The sequence below is a fragment of the Ambystoma mexicanum genome, chromosome 14, assembly GCF_040938575.1.
Source record: "Ambystoma mexicanum isolate Mex_15411 chromosome 14, UKY_AmexF1_1, whole genome shotgun sequence".
Classification (NCBI taxonomy): Eukaryota; Metazoa; Chordata; class Amphibia; order Caudata; family Ambystomatidae; genus Ambystoma; species Ambystoma mexicanum.
In genome coordinates, this window is record NC_090940.1 from 202,968,119 (window position 1) to 202,986,511 (window position 18,393).

The 18,393-nt window shown below is 46.4% G+C and overlaps 1 protein-coding gene across 1 annotated transcript in view; it reads left to right on the forward strand.

The window, feature by feature from the left end:
• The window catches only part of SLC38A6 (solute carrier family 38 member 6), a 490,235-nt gene that overhangs the window by 320,289 nt on the left and 151,553 nt on the right, over nt 1–18,393 (forward strand). Inside the window, exons 9-10 of the mRNA XM_069638925.1 lie at nt 12,179–12,244; nt 12,500–12,553. Of these exons, the coding sequence (XP_069495026.1) occupies nt 12,179–12,244; nt 12,500–12,553 (120 nt within the window). The remainder of the gene's footprint in view (nt 1–12,178; nt 12,245–12,499; nt 12,554–18,393) is intronic.

Here is an 18,393-nt window from a genome sequence, read left to right on the forward strand (position 1 = left end):
AAAGTCGGGCTTTGCTCCAGATGTACAGGCCAGACTTTTGAATATGCCCTTTGATGGCTCTTCATTATTCAGGAAAAAGGCTGATGACAGTCTGGAAAAGTTACAGACTTCTAAAGCAGCAGCAAAATCTTTAGGAGCTGCTATCCGCCAAACTCCTTTTCGCCCCTCAGGAACCTCTGGGAGAGGAAAGTCCTTTCGCTATTATTCCGCATTCGGGAAAGGCAGAGGACAGCTGGCTCAAAGAGGCCAAAGGAGATCCACCCGAAGTGGACGGGTCAAAAGTACTAAGACCGCAGCAGCAGCAGGTGCCTCTTTACCCTCGGCATCTGCATCAGCCGTCCCCAAACCACTCTGAGGCCTTCCCACACAATACACCTGTAGGGGGCAGGTTAACTCACCATCTGACGTAATGGCAGGCTATAACGTCAGATGCTTGGGCATTGGAGACAGTTGCCCAAGGTTACTGCCTACCCTTTCTACACATTCCTCAGAGTCATCCACCGGGGAACAGCTCTCTAAAAATTCCAGATCCGCTGCTCTTGCAGGAAATTATAGACCTGCTAGAGAAAGGTGCCATAGAGCTGGTACCTGTAGCGGACAGGAACAAGGGCTGGTACTCCCCCTACTTTCTCATACCAAAGAAGGACGGAGGACTGAGACCCATCCTGGACTTACGAGAATTGAACAAGTTCCTCAGGAAGGACAAGTTCAAGATGGTAACTCTCTCTCAGATCCTTCAGGCCCTCCAGCTCCAGGACTGGCTGGTATCTCTGGACCTTCAGGATGCTTATTTCCATGTGCCAATCCATCTCAAACACAGGAAATACCTGAGGTTCGCAATTGGCGACTCTCATTATCAATTTCGAGTTCTGCCATTTGGGCTGACCTCCGCTCCGAGGGTCTTCACCAAGCTGATGTCGGTAGTGGCGGCGAGTCTAAGGAGGGAAGGGATCCATGTCTACCCCTACCTGGACGATTGGCTGAACAGGGCTGTATCTTCGAAACAGGCCCAGCTAGATTATGTCTGCCACTTCCTTCACAGACTAGACTTCTCCCTCAATTTAAAGAAGTCACAGATGATACCATCACAGAGACACCAGTTCATTGGAGCGGTCCTGGACACTTCCCTGGGAAAAGCCTCGCCACCAGAGGTGAGGGCTCAAGATATTGTACAGATGGTCACCAAGTTTCAAAATGCCCAACGTCTCCCAGCCTTCGACGTTTTGAGGTTGCTAGGCCTCATGGCATCCTGCATCTTCCTTGTGCCAGAGGCTCGCCTGAGAATGAGCTCTTTTCAGTGGGCACTGAGAAGTCGGTGGTCGCAATTCTCAGGGAGAATGACAGATCTCCTCCGGATTCCGGACAAGGTAGCCCGCGACCTTCAATGGTGGGCCTATCCAGAGAACATCTTGAAAGGAGAACTGTTTTGGCAACCATGGCCGGAGATAACAGTAGTCACAGACGCCTCACTCGCGGGGTGGGGAGCCCATGCCAATGACTTGACCATCAGCGGTCGTTGGTCTCCATCAGAGTCCAGACTACACATCAACCTATTAGAGCTGAGAGCGATCAGACTAGCGCTGAAAGCTTTCCTTGCATCAGTACAGGGGAGAAATGTCCTGATAATGACGGACAACACGGTGGCCATGCACTACCTCAACAAAAGAGGAGGCGTAGGATCACTGCCATTGTGCAGAGTGGCGATACAGCTCTGGTTTTGGCCAATCCAAGAAGGAATCTCTCAATCGGCAGTCCACCTAGCTGGAGAGAAGAACTTGACAGCGGACGCTCCGAGCAGGCAGGGCACAGTCTCCCACGAGTGGGAGCTAGCTCAGGAAGTCCTTCAAGAGATCTTCATCCTTTGGGGAACCCCTCAGGTGGATCTGTTTGCCACAAGCACCAACAGGAAGTGCGATCTGTCCTGTTCAAGGGAATTTCCCCCGAGAGGAGCTCTAGGAGATGCGTTCGTAGTGGACTGGGTGTTCCCACTCCTTTACGCGTTCCCACCAGTCCCTGTTATTCCTCAAATGATCAGGAGGTTGAGAAGATTCCAGAAAACCATGATCCTAATTGCCCCCGATTGGGCCAGGAGAACGTGGTACCTGGATCTTCTAGATTTGTCCATCTGTCCTCCAATCCGTCTTCCACTCAAAGAGAATCTTCTCTCGCAGAAGGGAGGTCAGGTTCTCCATCCAGACACCAGAACCCTCAACCTTCACGCTTGGCTTCTGAAAGGGTGAGGTACAAGGATTGGGATCTCCCTGATGTCGTCATGGAGGTGTTGCTTTCAGCCAGAAGACCGGCAACAAAGTCTTTATACCGCTGCCGTTGGAACAAATTTTGCAGCTGGTGTAGGCAAGAGAATATCGACCCTTTTCATGTGGTACACCAACGGTGATATCGTTTCTACTCTACTTGGCAAACTCAGGCCTTCAAGTTGGCACTGTAAAAGGCTATCTCGCAGCGCTTTCTATCTTCAAGGGCACTGTGGTAGAACCATCGTATTTCAAACTTCCTCTAGTGGTACAATTTCTCAAGGGACTAACTAATGTTTACCCTCCAAAACCATTCCAGGTTCCCTTATGGGACTTAAATTTAGTCTTAAACTTCCTAATGGGCACTCCATTCGAACCACTTCACTCTTGCGCCCTGAGATTTCTCACGCTTAAAACTGTCCTATTGGTAGCACTAACATCTGTTAGGAGGGTGAGCGAGCTACAAGCTCTCTCCTGTAAACCCACACATACAATCTTCCACAAGGACAAAGTTGTCCTACAGGTGAAGCCTAATTTCCTCCCAAAGGTGGTTTCTTAATTTCTTATTACTCAGAAAATTACCTTACCTTCGTTCTACCCTCCTCCCCATCCGGACAAAGAGGAGGAAAGGCTACATAGGCTGGACCCAAGGCGAGCTCTCAGCTTTTACATCAGCAGAATGGCTAGGATCAGGCAAGCAGACCAACTGTTTGTAGGATACTCAGGTCACAAGTTGGGACTACCCATAACAAAACAAACCATCTCCAGGTGGATTATTTTGGCCATCCTGGAATGTTACAGACTGGCAGGGAAAGAGCCACCCAAAAATCTCAGGGCTCATTCAACCAGGGGTATCGCAGCCTCTTCGGCTCTCCAAAGAGGGGTACCGGTCCAGGACATATGTGCGGCTGCCACATGGTCGTCCGCACATACATTCACAAAATTTTACAATCTGGATTCCTCCACTGCTCAAGAGACCAGATTTGGCAAGGCCATATTACATTCGGTCCATCCCTAAAGGGATACATAACATTCTCACTCCCACCTCCAATTACATGCCACTGCTATGGGAGTCTATCAAAGATAAAGAATATGTTGGAGGACACAATCCCTTCGAAGAACAAGTTACTTCTTACCTGGTAACGTTCTTTCGACGGGATGTTCCTCCGATGTATTCCTTATTGCCCCTCCCAACCATCCCTGCAGTGATACTTCCCTTGTGGTTGCAGCTTACGCTCCTTCAAGGTCAATAACCAATTCAGGCATGACTTTTCTTATGCTACAAAACGGAACTGAGCAACGGACGCAGCGCGTGGCTATTTATGGGCATGATGACGTCGGCGCCGATACGGTGGCCGTCGAGGGACATCGACTCAGCGGACGTCGACACGCAGCGCCCTCTACAGAAAAATTTTCCGAGGCCAGCAAGCTGGAAATGTATTATCAAAGATAAGGATTACGTCGAAGGAACATCCCGTCGAAAGAACGTTACCAGGTAAGAAGTAACTTGTTCTTCTCCTTACATTCTTACGATGCAGGATTCACATCCCTTAACTTCACAATCATCTGTCGGTCAAAGACTTTTGACTGTACAGAGGATTTTACAAGACCCCTGTCTGACCACTTTGACCCCTTTTTGCCTTTTTCCAAAGCATTCTAGTTATGGTAGTTTCAACAATCGGGTAATCAGCCAGAGTTCCCTGAGTGAGCACCCACGTGGTGTCGGGCTCCTCTGTTTATATGGTTTCCCCCCTCTTTTCTCAATAGTTCTATTAGCCTTTCACAGTTCAATTTAGCCGCTTGCAACTTTTCGTTCAGCACAGTTCGATTTCTTATCGACTATCCTCTTGACTCACCGGCTGAAATGAATCGCCTGGCTTTCTTTCTCTTTGGAGTCAAGTTTGGTACCACGGAAATAAGAGTCTCTCCCCAGTTTGGTTATCAGCGGAGGAGAGTCTTGTGTACTGTTGACATCTGTTGCAACACATGCTGGCAATTGTTTGCGGTTTTACGATTCCTTCTGCGGAGGATTCACGTGCCCTGGTTGGAAAGGGCAAGGTCGCTTCTCTCCTTGTCACCCTCTCGGTATGCAACGTCTTTGTCCTCTTCTTGAACTGCAGTGCTGAGTTAGCTCTTACATTGTGCAGTCTGCCTTGCTCGTCCTGTGCTCTCGTGCTCCAACTTTTTTTCCCTTTGGGGAAGGCAAAGGGACGTCGGGTGTGTGTGATTCTGGTCAATTTGCTGACTTTGCCTTACCTTTGTATTGGGACATGTCAGGTAAACAGCTCTGGTGTTAGTCCGTTGTCTTTCTAGTTGTGCGAAAGTGTTTGTGTTGGAAAAGGGGGGCAGTGTTTTTGAATGCCCTACATAGTAGGATGGGGAAAAGGTATTGAAAGAAGGGGATGCCACGTCTCACACGTGCAGCAAGCTATTCACCATCCTCGGAGAACTGGAATCACCCATCCCACAAGCCTCATCCGAGAGCAAAGACCTTGTCTGGTGCATCAGTATACAAAATGCTATGCTGCAAAAAAATTGATATGCTACAGAAAGAAATACATCAAACAAGCCATCACAAAACCTACACCAAAAAACACTCCTAAAGTTCCAAGCATCAATTGTGCTACGTTCCACACGCCTAAATTTACATTCGACAATATAACCACCGTAGACACACTACACATCTTGAAAAGCCTTAATCCCTTGAGATGCAAAGGAGACGGCTGTCCAGCCCCACTCATTAAAGACTGCGCAGAAGAACTGGCCCCTTTCATTACATTTATTAATGCTTCATTCACATCAGGAATAGTCCCATCCCCGCTGAAAAAAGTCTGGGACCTACCGTTATTAAAAAAAAACTCCCTAGACCCGGCCATCCCAAACAGCTATAGAACCATCACAACAGTCCCGTTCCTTCTCAAAATCCTGGACAGAGTGGCCTACATCGAGATTCAACGCCATCTAGAATCTAATCAAATCTTAGGTGTCCGACAATCCGGATTCCGCCCTGACCATGGTACTCAGTCAGCACTACTCGATCTGAAAAACCAAATGGACGACATTAGAGACATGGGAAAACCGGCTCTACTGCTCCTCTTAGACCCATCCACAGCCTTCGACCTGGTAGATCACAGCATCTCATGTCACCATCTCACCTCTGCAGCTGCCTTCTCTCACGAAGTAGCAGCTTGGATCACCTCCTTCCTAGAAGGCAGAGTTGTGAAGGTTTTCTCTGACCAAGCTAGTGTAGCACCCGCTCCTCCCACCTGTGGAGTACCCCAAGGCTCTTGTGTTTCACCCACGCTGTATAATATCTTTACTAAGCCTCTCTTCGACCTCCTAGATGCGCAAGGTATTATTTACACAAATTACGCAGATGATACACAAATCCTCCTCCCTCTATCAGGCAACGATCCTCAAGACTCTGCTTTGCTAAATGCCAAATACACTACCATACAGGCATGGGTGGCAACCCATGGCCTCTGCCTCAACAATGAAAAGACAGAACAACTCCTAGTCAGTCCACACTCAATCCTTAACAAATTGGATGCAGACTACACTGCCTTCAACATAGATGGTACGATGATCTCAATATGACTGGCTGTGAAGACCCTAGGGTTTACTTAGATACTACCCTCTCCCTCTCTTGTCAAGTAAATGCTATATCCTCATCCGCAGCTTATGCCACTTAACTCCTCATCACTGCCAGACCATATCTATCTGAAGATAACTGCTTAACTATTGCACGAGCAGTGATGTGCACAAAATTAGACTACTGCAACGTCCTTTTCGCCGGCACATCCTCACACAACATACACAAGTTCCAGACTATTCAAAATAACGCCTTGCGAGCAGCATTAAACTTACCTAGGCATCACCACATACCTGAGGCCAGGAAAGCAGTACACTGGCTTCCGATACAGCAAATAATCCTCTTTAAGACACTCACGATTACCCGAAGATGCATATCAAAAGTGGCCCCACCATACCTAGGTCAGAAAATGTACCTCCATCAAACAGACAGGCCTACCAGAACACCCTACACCCATAGGTTGATCCAACCTAAATTCAAGCGAACCAGAGCAGGAGGCTCAAGTCTCCCAGTCCTCGCTGCAAAACATTGAAAGACCATCCTGCAGCCCCTAAGAACAGAAATCTCGTACTGGGCCTTTCGAAAAGCCTTAAAAAACCTGGATATTCGCCTAAACTAGTCGACTATCACACTGCCATCACCACTCAAATGAGTAGTCTAGGTGTTAACATTGTACTTGTCTCTGTAACCTATGAACAAACATTACATTGTCATGTTTGTGCCTGTATGTTTACCTATTCTGATGTACCCTACCTATCCACAGGTACCAATGCCCAATCTCGATCCACGGACTTTTTGACTGCCTAGCGGCTCCATGTAACTGGATTGTAGCGCCATGATGCCTGAAGGCTTGTGTGCGCTGTATAAATGAAAAATAAATAGTGTCCCACTCCCCAAGCACCCCCATCCAGGTGATCCTCCCTCACTGGTCCACCCCCAGAAACTAGATCCAATCGTGATGACCGTGTCCTGGCCTCCTAGATGACAGATCCCTGGGGACTAGCTAGGGAGACAACTTCAGGGTTCTCACATCGCATATAGCGTTGAAGATCACTACTCACGTAAGAAGTTAGTGCTTGAAGGCAATGAAGTATCTAAAGACAGTTGCTGTATAACAGAGTGGTCGTGAGTCCTATTTAACAAAAGGGAACGCTCCCTAACCATTGCCAAATATCTAACATTGTCTACATACGAGTTACAAAACATAAACAGTGAAAACTACATCAAAAGGAGGTTGCGTGTGCCTAATTGTAATTCCCAAAGGAAGTCAGAACTGCATCCTTTACAGTAACACAGGAATACAATTATTTACTCAACTTTAAACTTAAATATCTACTTGAAAGAGAGGTAATGTGTGCCTAATTGTGTTTTCACTTGAAATACTGAATCCTAGACTATATTTAGAAGTGATATTCTTTCTATTTCAAAGAAGTAAAGAGACTAAACTATGGAAGAGAGGAAGAAGTGTTACCCAAGCCAAGAGGTGCAACCCCTTCTTATAGTGAAACCAGTCTTGCCAAGAGTTAAAGAGCCATTCAACTACCCGGTGAAGTTGTTAACAGTCAAGTGACCTGAGAAACAAGTACATCATTGTTACCTGAAGCTGAGAGAGTGGTACATACGCGTCTGGGTAATTACTTGGGCTGATAACTGGCAGAAAGGTGGGAGGAAAGCTGGGGAAGGGGAAACGGATGCTTGTGAAGAATATTCGGAATTAAAATGTACCATGTGGTGCTAAAGACTGCTGAAGCTAGAAAGTAGAGTGTCTTATGGGCAAACGCAGGTTGTTCTTGTGGTAGTAAGACAGACGGAAGAGGCAAAGAGGCTGTCCCTTTTAAAGAAGTAATTAAAAGGAAGAGTGCCTTGCCTACCTCAGGAGGTTGAAGTGTCTTGTCAAAACCTACCTAATAATTCCACAATACTGGATAGTAGCAGTAGTACTTGAACTGTGGTGGTATATTAAGTTGTTTAGCAGATATCACATTGAAGTGGTTTAAAGGGAATTGTACGATCGGACCGAAAAAAAGGTCTGATTGTACAAAAAGTCCGAAAAATGCTACCACCAAAGGTTTGAACACCAAACGTTTGAACCTTTGGTGGTAGCATTGTAGGTAAGTATTTTAAAAAAAAAAAAGACTGCAGGGGTGTCCCCTGCAACACCCCGCTCACTATACTGTGTGGTATAGTGAGCGGGGTGTTGCGTGGGACACCTCTGCAGCTCCCGAAAAAAAAAAAGAAAGAAAAAGTCCTGGCTGTGCCGGTTCCCAATCACCGAAGTGAAAGGGAACTGGCGCCGCAGGGAGACAGCATGAAGAGAAGGTAAGTAGGGTAGGGGTATTTGGGGGGTGTGGGTGGGGGTGTATTAAGGGTATGGGTGGGGGTGTGTCGTGGGTGTGTTGTTGGTGGGGGTGTGGGTTTGTAGATGCGTGTTCGCATGGGAAATGTGCAAACCTTTTGTGGTTCGCACATTTCTCATGCAAACATTTCGGTCACAGACTTTTCCACGACGGAAAAATCACGCAGATCTGTTTAAAGCAGTAACGTACTGTGGGAGAAAGGTGATTGTTCTCATAGTACCAACTGTAGAAGTGTGGTTGTTATAAGAGAAGCAGCAGCCCAGAGGAAGCATCCTGACAAATATGCCAAATGTAAAGTCGTAACTGAAGAAGTCCTAAAGAACTGTGTATTATTTAGCTTTTGGGAATATTAGACTTTGTTTTGAACTGTGGTCATTTATATTGAAGACGGGACAATTTACCATCATAACCACGATTTCCATTGGTGCTATTATCTTTTCTGGAAATTGGAAGGGGATCTTTTCATCCAGAAACAAAGAATTGTTACCAGTGGATTTTTGTTTGATGAACTTTTGTTTTGACTTTGAACTTTCAAGAGCTGGTTCAAAACATTTATTTTCTTTTGCTGAACATTTGGAGTTAACTTTGAATCCTGGGGAAGGATCTTACCCAGGACAGGAGAAGGCCATTCAGATATTGTGTCAATATTGTTTATTATATTCTGTTGACATATAATTTCTTTTGTGTATTTGTTCTTTAGTGTGAGGGCCAGTTTTGCCATGCTAGAGAATGTTCCCTTAGCCTTTAGACTCGTTAGGGAATTCCTCTGTAGAGTAGGGCAAGCAAGTTATTTTCTTAAATAATGTCTTTAATAAAATGGCATATTTGAGAAATCTACAAGCAGTTAACCGCTTTGCATTACTGACGCCTCAAATGTTGCTCTTCTCCAAGGACAGAGTACTGTACCATGGAACTGTTGGTAGCTTTTTAATCTTACTTTCAGGCCAAAAAGCTCCATATCAACACTACAAAAACAACGTTGATGATGTGAGAAACCTGAAGGTGTCTTACCTGCTAGTCTCCGGCAATCTGTCATCCAGTTGGCCAGGACATGGACATCTTTTTTGGATCCAGTTTCTGTGGGTGGACCAATGCGGGAAGATCACCTGGATAGAGGGTCCTCTGGGAGTGGAAGTGGGACACCGGAGGGTGAGACGCGGTATCCTCTTCCCAGTTACACCTTTTCCCCATACTACCAGGTAAGATACCTAGGAATTAACCCCCCCACCTTTTCCGACACAAGCACTTTCTCACAGACAGTTCACCGTCAGCGACAACTAACACAAGAGCTGCATACCTGACATGTCCTAACACCACGGTCAGGCAAGGTCAGGCAATTATGGATCGTTATACACACCTGACTTCCATCACACTTCCCCACACAGATAAAAGGCGGAGCACGAAAGCACACTCTGAGCGAGGCAAAACACACAAGGAAACAGCAGTTCCAAGATGGCAGTTTAATACAAGGAGGAAGATGGCGAGAAAGGAGAGGATTGCAAGAAGGGAAGCACCCTTGACCTATAAGGACTGTTACTTCTACAAGCTTTGGAAAGTAAGAAACTGAAGATCAGGAACTAAGGCAGTGTGTAGGAGGTACCCAGGGCTCTCCCGCATCGATAACCAAGGCGGGGAGGAGCAATTGCTGCCATGGTTCTGTCCTTGGCTCCTACAACAAAGCGGCATCCGAATAAGCAACACAGCCGGTGAGTCAGAGAGACTAATACCAAGCTAGCTTGTGTTTTGAACCAAGGTTGCAAGCAGCAACATTGTATAAAGGAAACATTGTCTGAAGCGTCGCTCATTCCAAAATGCAACTGTAATTGAAAGCCAGATTGAAGTATTTGAATGTCCAAATTCAACTATGGGGAAATGAAGAAAAGATACCATACACGAAGTGGTCCGGCACCACGCAGGTGCTCAATTCAAAAGTCTCTGTTGGGTATCCAACTGATGCTGAGTGTGAAAGAAATATTAAGATCGAAGTGGTCATGAGCGGGTCTTGCTAAACCCCATGCACATTTGAAAGTGATCAACGGTATAAAGTAAATCCAATTGGGCCGAGCTGAGGGAGGCTAATTGAACCTTGTTTCGGTAAAGGGGCCGGAGCCCTGAAGAGGGTGGTTTTTAGTGGTATTTCCATTTGGAGGGACCCGGTCTAGGTGCAGTCTCAGACCACACGATCCACCCCGTTACAGGTACCTGCCTTGACTGTTCTCCTTGGACTCCAGTCCACTGCTTCTCCTCAGCAGTGAGATTTTCCTCATTCAAATGTGTTACACTCTACTGACTCTGTATTACGGCTGTTCAAACACATTGCACTTGTTATAACTTTGTTTCCTTAGCTCTTGCCAATGCTTGTTTCCTTACAATGCACAGTTCTTTGCACTTGCTTGGCTGTGGCAAGTATTAGATCTCTCATATCTTGCATTCAACACTTTTTGCTGTCTTGGCTTTGCCAGCAACTTGTTTCACTTAGTGCAGTTCATTATTTCCATGCAGTTCACAACTTTCCTTTCAGTAAAGTTTACACTCGTTCTTTCACTCCTTTCAGGATGCCAGTGTTCATCTTTTTCTCAATTCATTTGATATTCACAATACATTTCCTTCGCTTCAACTGGCTTTCAATTTGTTCAGTATTCAAAATACGTTTCATCTGCTTTCATCAACTTTCATTTCTTTAATTGGGTACGGTATTTAAAATAGGTTTCCTCTGTTTTCATTGCTTTCATTGCATTCGGTATTCAAAATACGTTGCATTCACTTTATTTCTGTCACCACCTGCCAGCCGGGTGTTTCCCCTTTCTGGTTTCACTCACAGGTCGATCTTACGGCTCTCTGCGAGTCCTTCCACCGACATGGGATCCTGGTTCACCATGCGGTTAATCGTGACTCCTCCGGGCGGTCTTCTTGTGGCTTGCGTGCCCCTGACAATGCTTCCACAGTAAAGCTGGATACATACGACTGCTTCCTTCTGTCTTTCCGGCCTTCGTCTCACAGCTTCCTGCTGGCCTCCAGCTTCTCCTGTCACTTCTTCCTGCTGCATACACTCTGCACTGCTTCACAGGCTTCCAGTGCTCCTCCTGCCACGCTGCCACAGTGGAGAGGTCTCCCGGCACAGAGCTGACTGTGCTTCCACACCTGGCTCCATTTGTGTTGGGCTTCCAGCTTTTAAAGCTCCTGCCTCCAATTACATTACAAAAAGGACTAGATAGCTCACTAGCAAAGCAGTAGTCCTGCCTTGATCTCGTTATCCTCCTCCTCGTCCCAGTACTTGGTTGGGGCTGACAATTGTTCGTTTTCACAAAATGAGGATGTGTTGGTCCAGGTGTCCTCTTCTTGGTCCCAGTACCATAATGATGCATTTTGGGGAATATTTAAGGGAATCATAGTGACAGGGCTGACAAAAGCCTATGAAGTCTTGAGGGATGGAGGCTTTGTGGTGAAAGGGAAATGGGAGATATCACGTCTCGACTAAGGATGCCCACTCCCCAAGTCTCCTCCACCCAGGTGATCTCCCTCGCATATCCACCCCCAGGGTCTGGATCCAAAAGCCATGGCTTTTCCCTGGTCACCTGAGTAAACAATAACAGGGGAAACGAAGTGAGGACACCCTCCGGTTCATCACAGCAGCAGCTACTACAGATAGTAGGCCTTCAACTGTGTGGGGCAAGAAGCAACCATAGCAGTACTGGGACCTGAACAGCAAACAACCAACAGTGTGATTGGTGGAATTCCAAGATGTGTACCAATATGGTAATAACACAAGTTCATGAGCCGGTACCAGAAGTGGGGGTAGATGATGATAATTTGCATCATTATTCTAAACAGCAGACATGACACAACACACCACTGGTAGTCATTTAAAAAATGTCATAATGCTTTTCTACCAACATAACCGGTCTATTGCTTTTGTAATATAAATCATATTTTCATACAGCAGTAAACTAATAAGGTGTGATTTTCCATTTTAGGTAGTTATTAAAAAGTGGTATATTCCATGTCCACTTACACTGAACAGCACAGTTGAGATTTTCCAGGTAAAGTGCAACTTCTTGTGTGTGGGACCCATTTAAAGATATGTTTGCGATTTTAGCATTTGTTTAAACGCCTATTAAATGATGCCATTTATTTCTGTAATGTTTTCCTTTTTTTTTAACATCAAATGTCCTTTGTCTCACCATGTTAGCATGGTCAACCAATAAACGGAACAACTGAAAGTCAACACGAAAACTATTTTTCTTCTAATAAATTCTAAATAATTTATTGCAGTCTCTATCTCACACCTTTTTCAGGTTGCTAATTCCAGTGATGAATGTAAACCAAAGCTGTTTAATTTCTCTAAAGAGGTAAGTTGATGATTTTTAAAAAGTTAAGTCTACTTGGCAAGTGATGGTGGTTGACATTTTCATTCCTGTGGAACTTTTTTCTCAAACCCATCAATGAATCCCATGTCAATTTGTTGCTTCAGTCTTGCCAGACAAAGATCTTGAAATGTATGTCTTTCCCCTACAATGCTGCTTATGCTTACCTTTTTGATAGTCAGATGTGCCTTTCTGGACCTAACTGTACTATATTGACAATCTCCCAGGGGAGCCAGCTACAGGATGAACGGGTCCTCACACAGGAACCTTATGTGCAAAATAGTCCATCATTAAGTACAGTTGTCGTGGTTATTTTACATGAAGTGAAAAAGACAACCAATGAAATCAAATGATGTTCAATTTATATATTGCAACCTGGTTACTTTCCTTTTCTTATTTGCTCTTTGAACATATCTAATCTATGCCATATATTTCAGCTCTTTGTACAAATCCAACTTGTGGCACAAGTTGCAGCTCTTTGTACTTATCTAACTTGTGCCGTATGTCAAGTTTGTTTTTTTAACTAACGTTGGTTTTCAGAAAATTCCCTTCACTTCTTCCCATATAGATTAGCTACTGTATTTGTGTATTTCTTACTGCCTTGACTATGATCAAAGTCTTTATTTGTCTCCTTTGTGGGAGTGGGGAGACAGAACAATACATTGAACACAGAAATAAGGAGAAGCATATGCATAGAATGTAGAACCACATGTATTGCCCCTTTTGCCTATTGGAGGGATGGGCGTATTAAGGAGGGAGGAAAATTCTCAGACTGGTGATTAGGGATGTGCGCATTTGATATAGAATTAGCCCATGGAGGTTTTGTGACCATGTACAACATCTATGTTCGAAACAGATCTGGGGATTGAGGAGGGAGATGCAGAACCTGTTAGAATAAAACAAGGTGTATCAGTGGATGGACAGGAAATAGGATGGCACCAAATCAGTTCCAGGAAATTCAGAGCAAGGCCACAGCCTTAATTCCAAAAGAGAACAAGAGCAGGGTAAGCACTATATCAAGAAGTGTAATGATCAAGCCTGAAAGTAGCCTTCCCACTACTACAATGAGTGCCAGCACACAGGCGTAGTGGTGCAGCACTCCGGGTGAGACGGGGGGCTGTGGCCAGGCTGAGATTGGGCCAGCACACAGGCTGTAAAGGGCAGCACATAGACTGAAAAGGGCAGCACATAGACTGAAAAGTATACTACCTACAGGCTCAGAGGCGGCAGCATACAAGTTCAGTTCTGGGCAGCATACACACTCAGAAGGGGGTAGAACACACACACAGAAGTTGCCATAAAGGGGCAAGTTAAGGTGCATGTTGCTACTGTGAGAAATCTGAAGGTATTCTCTCACCTACTCTTCGGGGATCTTGTATTCAGGTGGCCAGGGATGGGCCATCGCTCTTGGATCCCAACCCGGGGGGCGGACAAGCGAGAGAGGATCACCTGAGTGGGGGTCTTTGGTGATTGGGATGAGAATGCCAGAGGGCGAGACGCAGTATTCCCTCTACCCCAGTGATCCATCACCCCACTCTCCCCCAGCCTTTATGGGATATTTCCAGTCATGTCCCTTTCCCCTCTCCCCATTTCCAACATATACTGAGACGGGGAAGAGAGCGACAGAGAGTTAGAAAGATTATCCATGGGAGAAGTCTCTCTAGTACTGTGAGGAGGAAGGTGAATGGAGAGGCCTGCTACACTACACCACTAGCACGTCCCTTTAATGAGGTCAAGCAGAGTCAGGCAGCTGACACGAGCTACGCACACCTGACTTCCATTGATTACCAACCAAGGTATAAAAGGTGGAGTTCTGCCAAAGAAACTGAGCGAGCTGTGGGTGCTAAATGGGCCTTGGGAGCTGAACTCCAGGAAGCTGCCGCAAGAGGACCCCAAGGGATCCAGAGGAGAGCGCGATGCAGGCACGCTGACCCGGTGTGTGAGAAGGGTTGCAGCGTGAAGAGGGAGCTGTGTCTCCAGCGAGCCGGATTGGGGCATGCTGAATCCTTTTGCTCATGGCCAGGTAATTGCTCATTCCCTTGGGAGGTATCCAGATCCTAAGGGTGCATGAGGGGCAGGTGGTGAGAACCTGACCTCTTAACTGAAGCTGACAAGCCTTTACCGACAGCATTGCGCTAACCAGTGAGTTTCTATGAGATAATAAATCTGGTGCGTGTGTGATGCTGGAATGAGAGCTTTAAATGAGAGAAGTGTGCGAGCGGCCCGACAGAAAGAACAGAATACAGAAGCGTATGAGCGGCACGAAAGGTGAAAAGAAGAAAGAGTTGAAAGCATGTAAACAAAGGACAGAAGAGGTTGCGAGCGACCCGAAAAGGAAAGCCAGAATAAAAGTTTAAATGTGCAAGCAGCACAGAAAGAAATGGGGGAAAAAGGAAAGTGTAGCAGCACAGAAGGAAATGGGGGGGAAAAAGGAAAGTGTGCAAGCTGCACGGATGAAAGAAACTGCATAATTAAGAGGCAAGAAGAAAGAGTGCAAGTGGCACAAAAAGACAAAAAGAAAAAATCCAAGAGGCATAAGGGAGAAAAACTAAATAGAAGAGAATACCGATGGTGCCAGAGACGTGGGGAGAAAGCAGAGTCACATGTATTAGAGGCACTGCAGCAGCCAAAGTAAGAGAAAGAAAGCAAGTAAGAAGAAGAGGGGGCTGTTTATCAGAGTGGTCACGCATAGGGGAGAGTAAAGCCATGCAATCTCAAGTCTCTGATTCTGCACCAGTGTTGAAAACAGGAGGTGAACGGATCCACTTGAGAGAAGGTGCAAAAGGGGGAGCTACACTGAAGATAAAATCCAAGCAAAATCCCCAAAGTGTTATAAAAGGCTGTTCTGACCTAAAGAGAAGGAACTATGTTTTGAAAAGTGAATCCTGACAAATTGAACTTTTATGTTACAAATGTGTGGTGAACCATTGTGACCAGAGGAGCCACGGCTTGGGGAAGGGGAACCCTGAGAGGCCTGAAAGGAAATGTGAATCTTTTGGAACAGGAGAGGCCTAGGCTTGGGGGAGGGAACCCTGAGAGGTGCATAGGAATTGTGATCTTTAAAAATCTGGGGAAAGGAAGCCCAAGCAAACCTAGGAACGTTAGTGAACTTGAACTGGTTTTTTTTTTTTACGAGAGCCTTGCCTGGAATATTCCAAGGGCACCTTTTTAAGTTGAACTGTTTTGAACTGGCAGAACTAAAACTAACAAGGCCACTTTAATCCAGCCTTATTTCATACTTCTTTTTGAAACAGCATTTTTCTTTTAAGAAGACCAAGAACAATGTGCAGAGACTACAAGCTGAAGGGGATAAGCAGGGCAGGCCTGGCTCACTAAACGAGAGAACAGGCACGAACCAATAACCGCTATCAGGGATGAACGAGTTGAGGGAAGTGAGGACTCAGGACGGGATTAATGGGGTGTTCTCGTGGTTCTATGCAGAACTATATTCCAGGAAACATGAAGCGGAGGGGGAAGATATAACTGACGCCTTGGTGGAGATTCCCCTCCAGAGACTATCGGAGGACCAGGCAGAGACACTGGATGCGCCCCTCACGCTTGAGGAGCTGACCGCAGTGATAGCCAACCTCCCAATAGGCAAATCCCCGGGTCCGGATGGGCTACCCGGGGAATTCTATAAGAAATATAAAGATACTCTGGCCCCACAGCTGCAGGAGATGTTTCAGGAGGCATATGAGAGGGGGAGGTTGCCACAGGGCCTGTCTAAATCGGTTATCATACCCATATTGAAACTGGATAAGCCGCCTCTTGTGTGCGGCTCTTATAGATCGATCTCCTAATCAATCAGGACTCCAAAAGACTGACAGCAGCCCTAGCAAACCGACTCAAGCGGGTCATAGCCACTCTGGTGCACCCAGAACAAACTGGATATGTGCCAGGGAGGAATACGACATGGAATCTGCGCAGATTCCACCACGTAATCGAGAGCACAAACCATGAACAGGGGGAAAGCGCAGTAGTGTCACTAGATGCGATTTAAGGCATTTGATTCAGTAAATTGGGATTGGCACTTGGGGGCTCATGCCTATTTTGGGATAAGGGAAGGGTTCCCCCGCTGGATTTGGCTTCTTTACAATGACCCCAGAGCAAGGGTAAAAACGGGGAGGCATATCTCGGAGGGGTGGAGGATCGGCAGGGGTACAAAGCAGGTATGCCCACTTTCCCCGATGCTATATTACTAGCTCTGGAGCCGTTCAGTTTTTCTCGGGGTGGAGTACGGAAATGCTGGAATAGAGATAAACGGGGTGGTACACTTAATTTCGATATATGGAGATGACCTACTCCTCTATGTCGGGACCCCAAGGGAAAATATGCCAGACCTGCTAGAGGCATTGGGAGCATTTGCCAGACTGTCGGGTATCACGATTAACAAGGAGAAATCCTCGCTCTTCCCTCTGGTGGGTTTGAGGGAGATTGCCCCTTACCAGTTACTGAGTCTAGGACTCACATGGACATCAACCACTTTCCGCTATCTGGGAGTGGACATACAACACAACATCACAGCAACGCACACGACTAACTCACAGGCGGCCCTAGCTAAAATCGAAAGGGCTATGATGTTCTGGAAGACACTCCCACTGGGGATGATAGTAAGAGCAGCCCCATTGAAGATGACGGTCCTGCCCCGCCTACTTTATTATTTGACTAACATTCTGCACATCATACCCAGACCCTTTTTCAGACTGCTACATACACTGGCAAAAGAGTTCCTGTGGGTGGGGGGAGGAACAGGATAGCATTAAACGCACTACATAGGGGCTTTGAATGGGGAGGGATCAAGCTACTAGACTTTGAATGTTACTACCTGGCAGGCCAGCTCCAATTTTTGTGAAATGGTTGGGAGAGGACACGTCCATAGATGCACTGCTTTTTCAGCCAGCAATATGACAGTATTACCTGAGGGAACTCCCATGGATGGACGAGGCCCTAGTCAAACCACTCCCTACAATAGTTCAACTGGGCTTGACTCTGTGGAAGAAGGCGTGGAAAATGCAAACGGTCTGTGACCCTTACTTGAGACAGATCCCCCTTGCAGAACTAGTCGATAGTCGGATGGTATCAATGGCCATCCAACGGACGCAGTGGGAAGACAAGGGAGTGGCACAGACCGGAGACCTGTGGAAAGGAGGACAGTGGGTGGATTTCCAGACCCTGATGGATGAGCAGGGCATACATAGCTGACAATTCCTATTGTACAATAGTATGATGCAGAGCATCAAGAAGAGGTGGGTGATGCTGCCGGGAAAAGGAGGAGAGGGAGTGCTGGACGCATGGTACGATGTGTCGGAGTGAAGACACCCGATATCCAGGCTCTATGAACAGCTCCTGCTGGTCAGCAATGAAAGGGACCTACAAACAAGAGCTAGATGGGAAGAGGAGCCCCACAAGACCTTCACGGACGATGAGTGGAATAGGACAGTATGCTGAAAAAAACTCTCCAGAAACACGAAATTCAAGCAAATGCAACTGTACCTTACTCAATGTCGCACATGGGACACAGACAAATCCGAAGCTGCCCACGTTGTGCGGAAGAGCAAGTGGACATTATACATATGTTCTTGTGCTGCCCGGTGCTACTCAATTTTTGGGACGCAGTGAAAACGAGGGCGCAGGCAGGAGGGATCCAAATGCAAGCGTGATTGCCGGAATCCTACCTCCTTGGGCTGTTCCTGAGGGGCTGCAAACAGAGGACGCACATAGCGAAAATGAAAGACCTAATGTGTATCCTTGCGAAATGCCGGATAACAATGGCATGGAACACAAGCACGGGGCCATCAGCAGAAATGTGGTGGGCAGACCTGGGA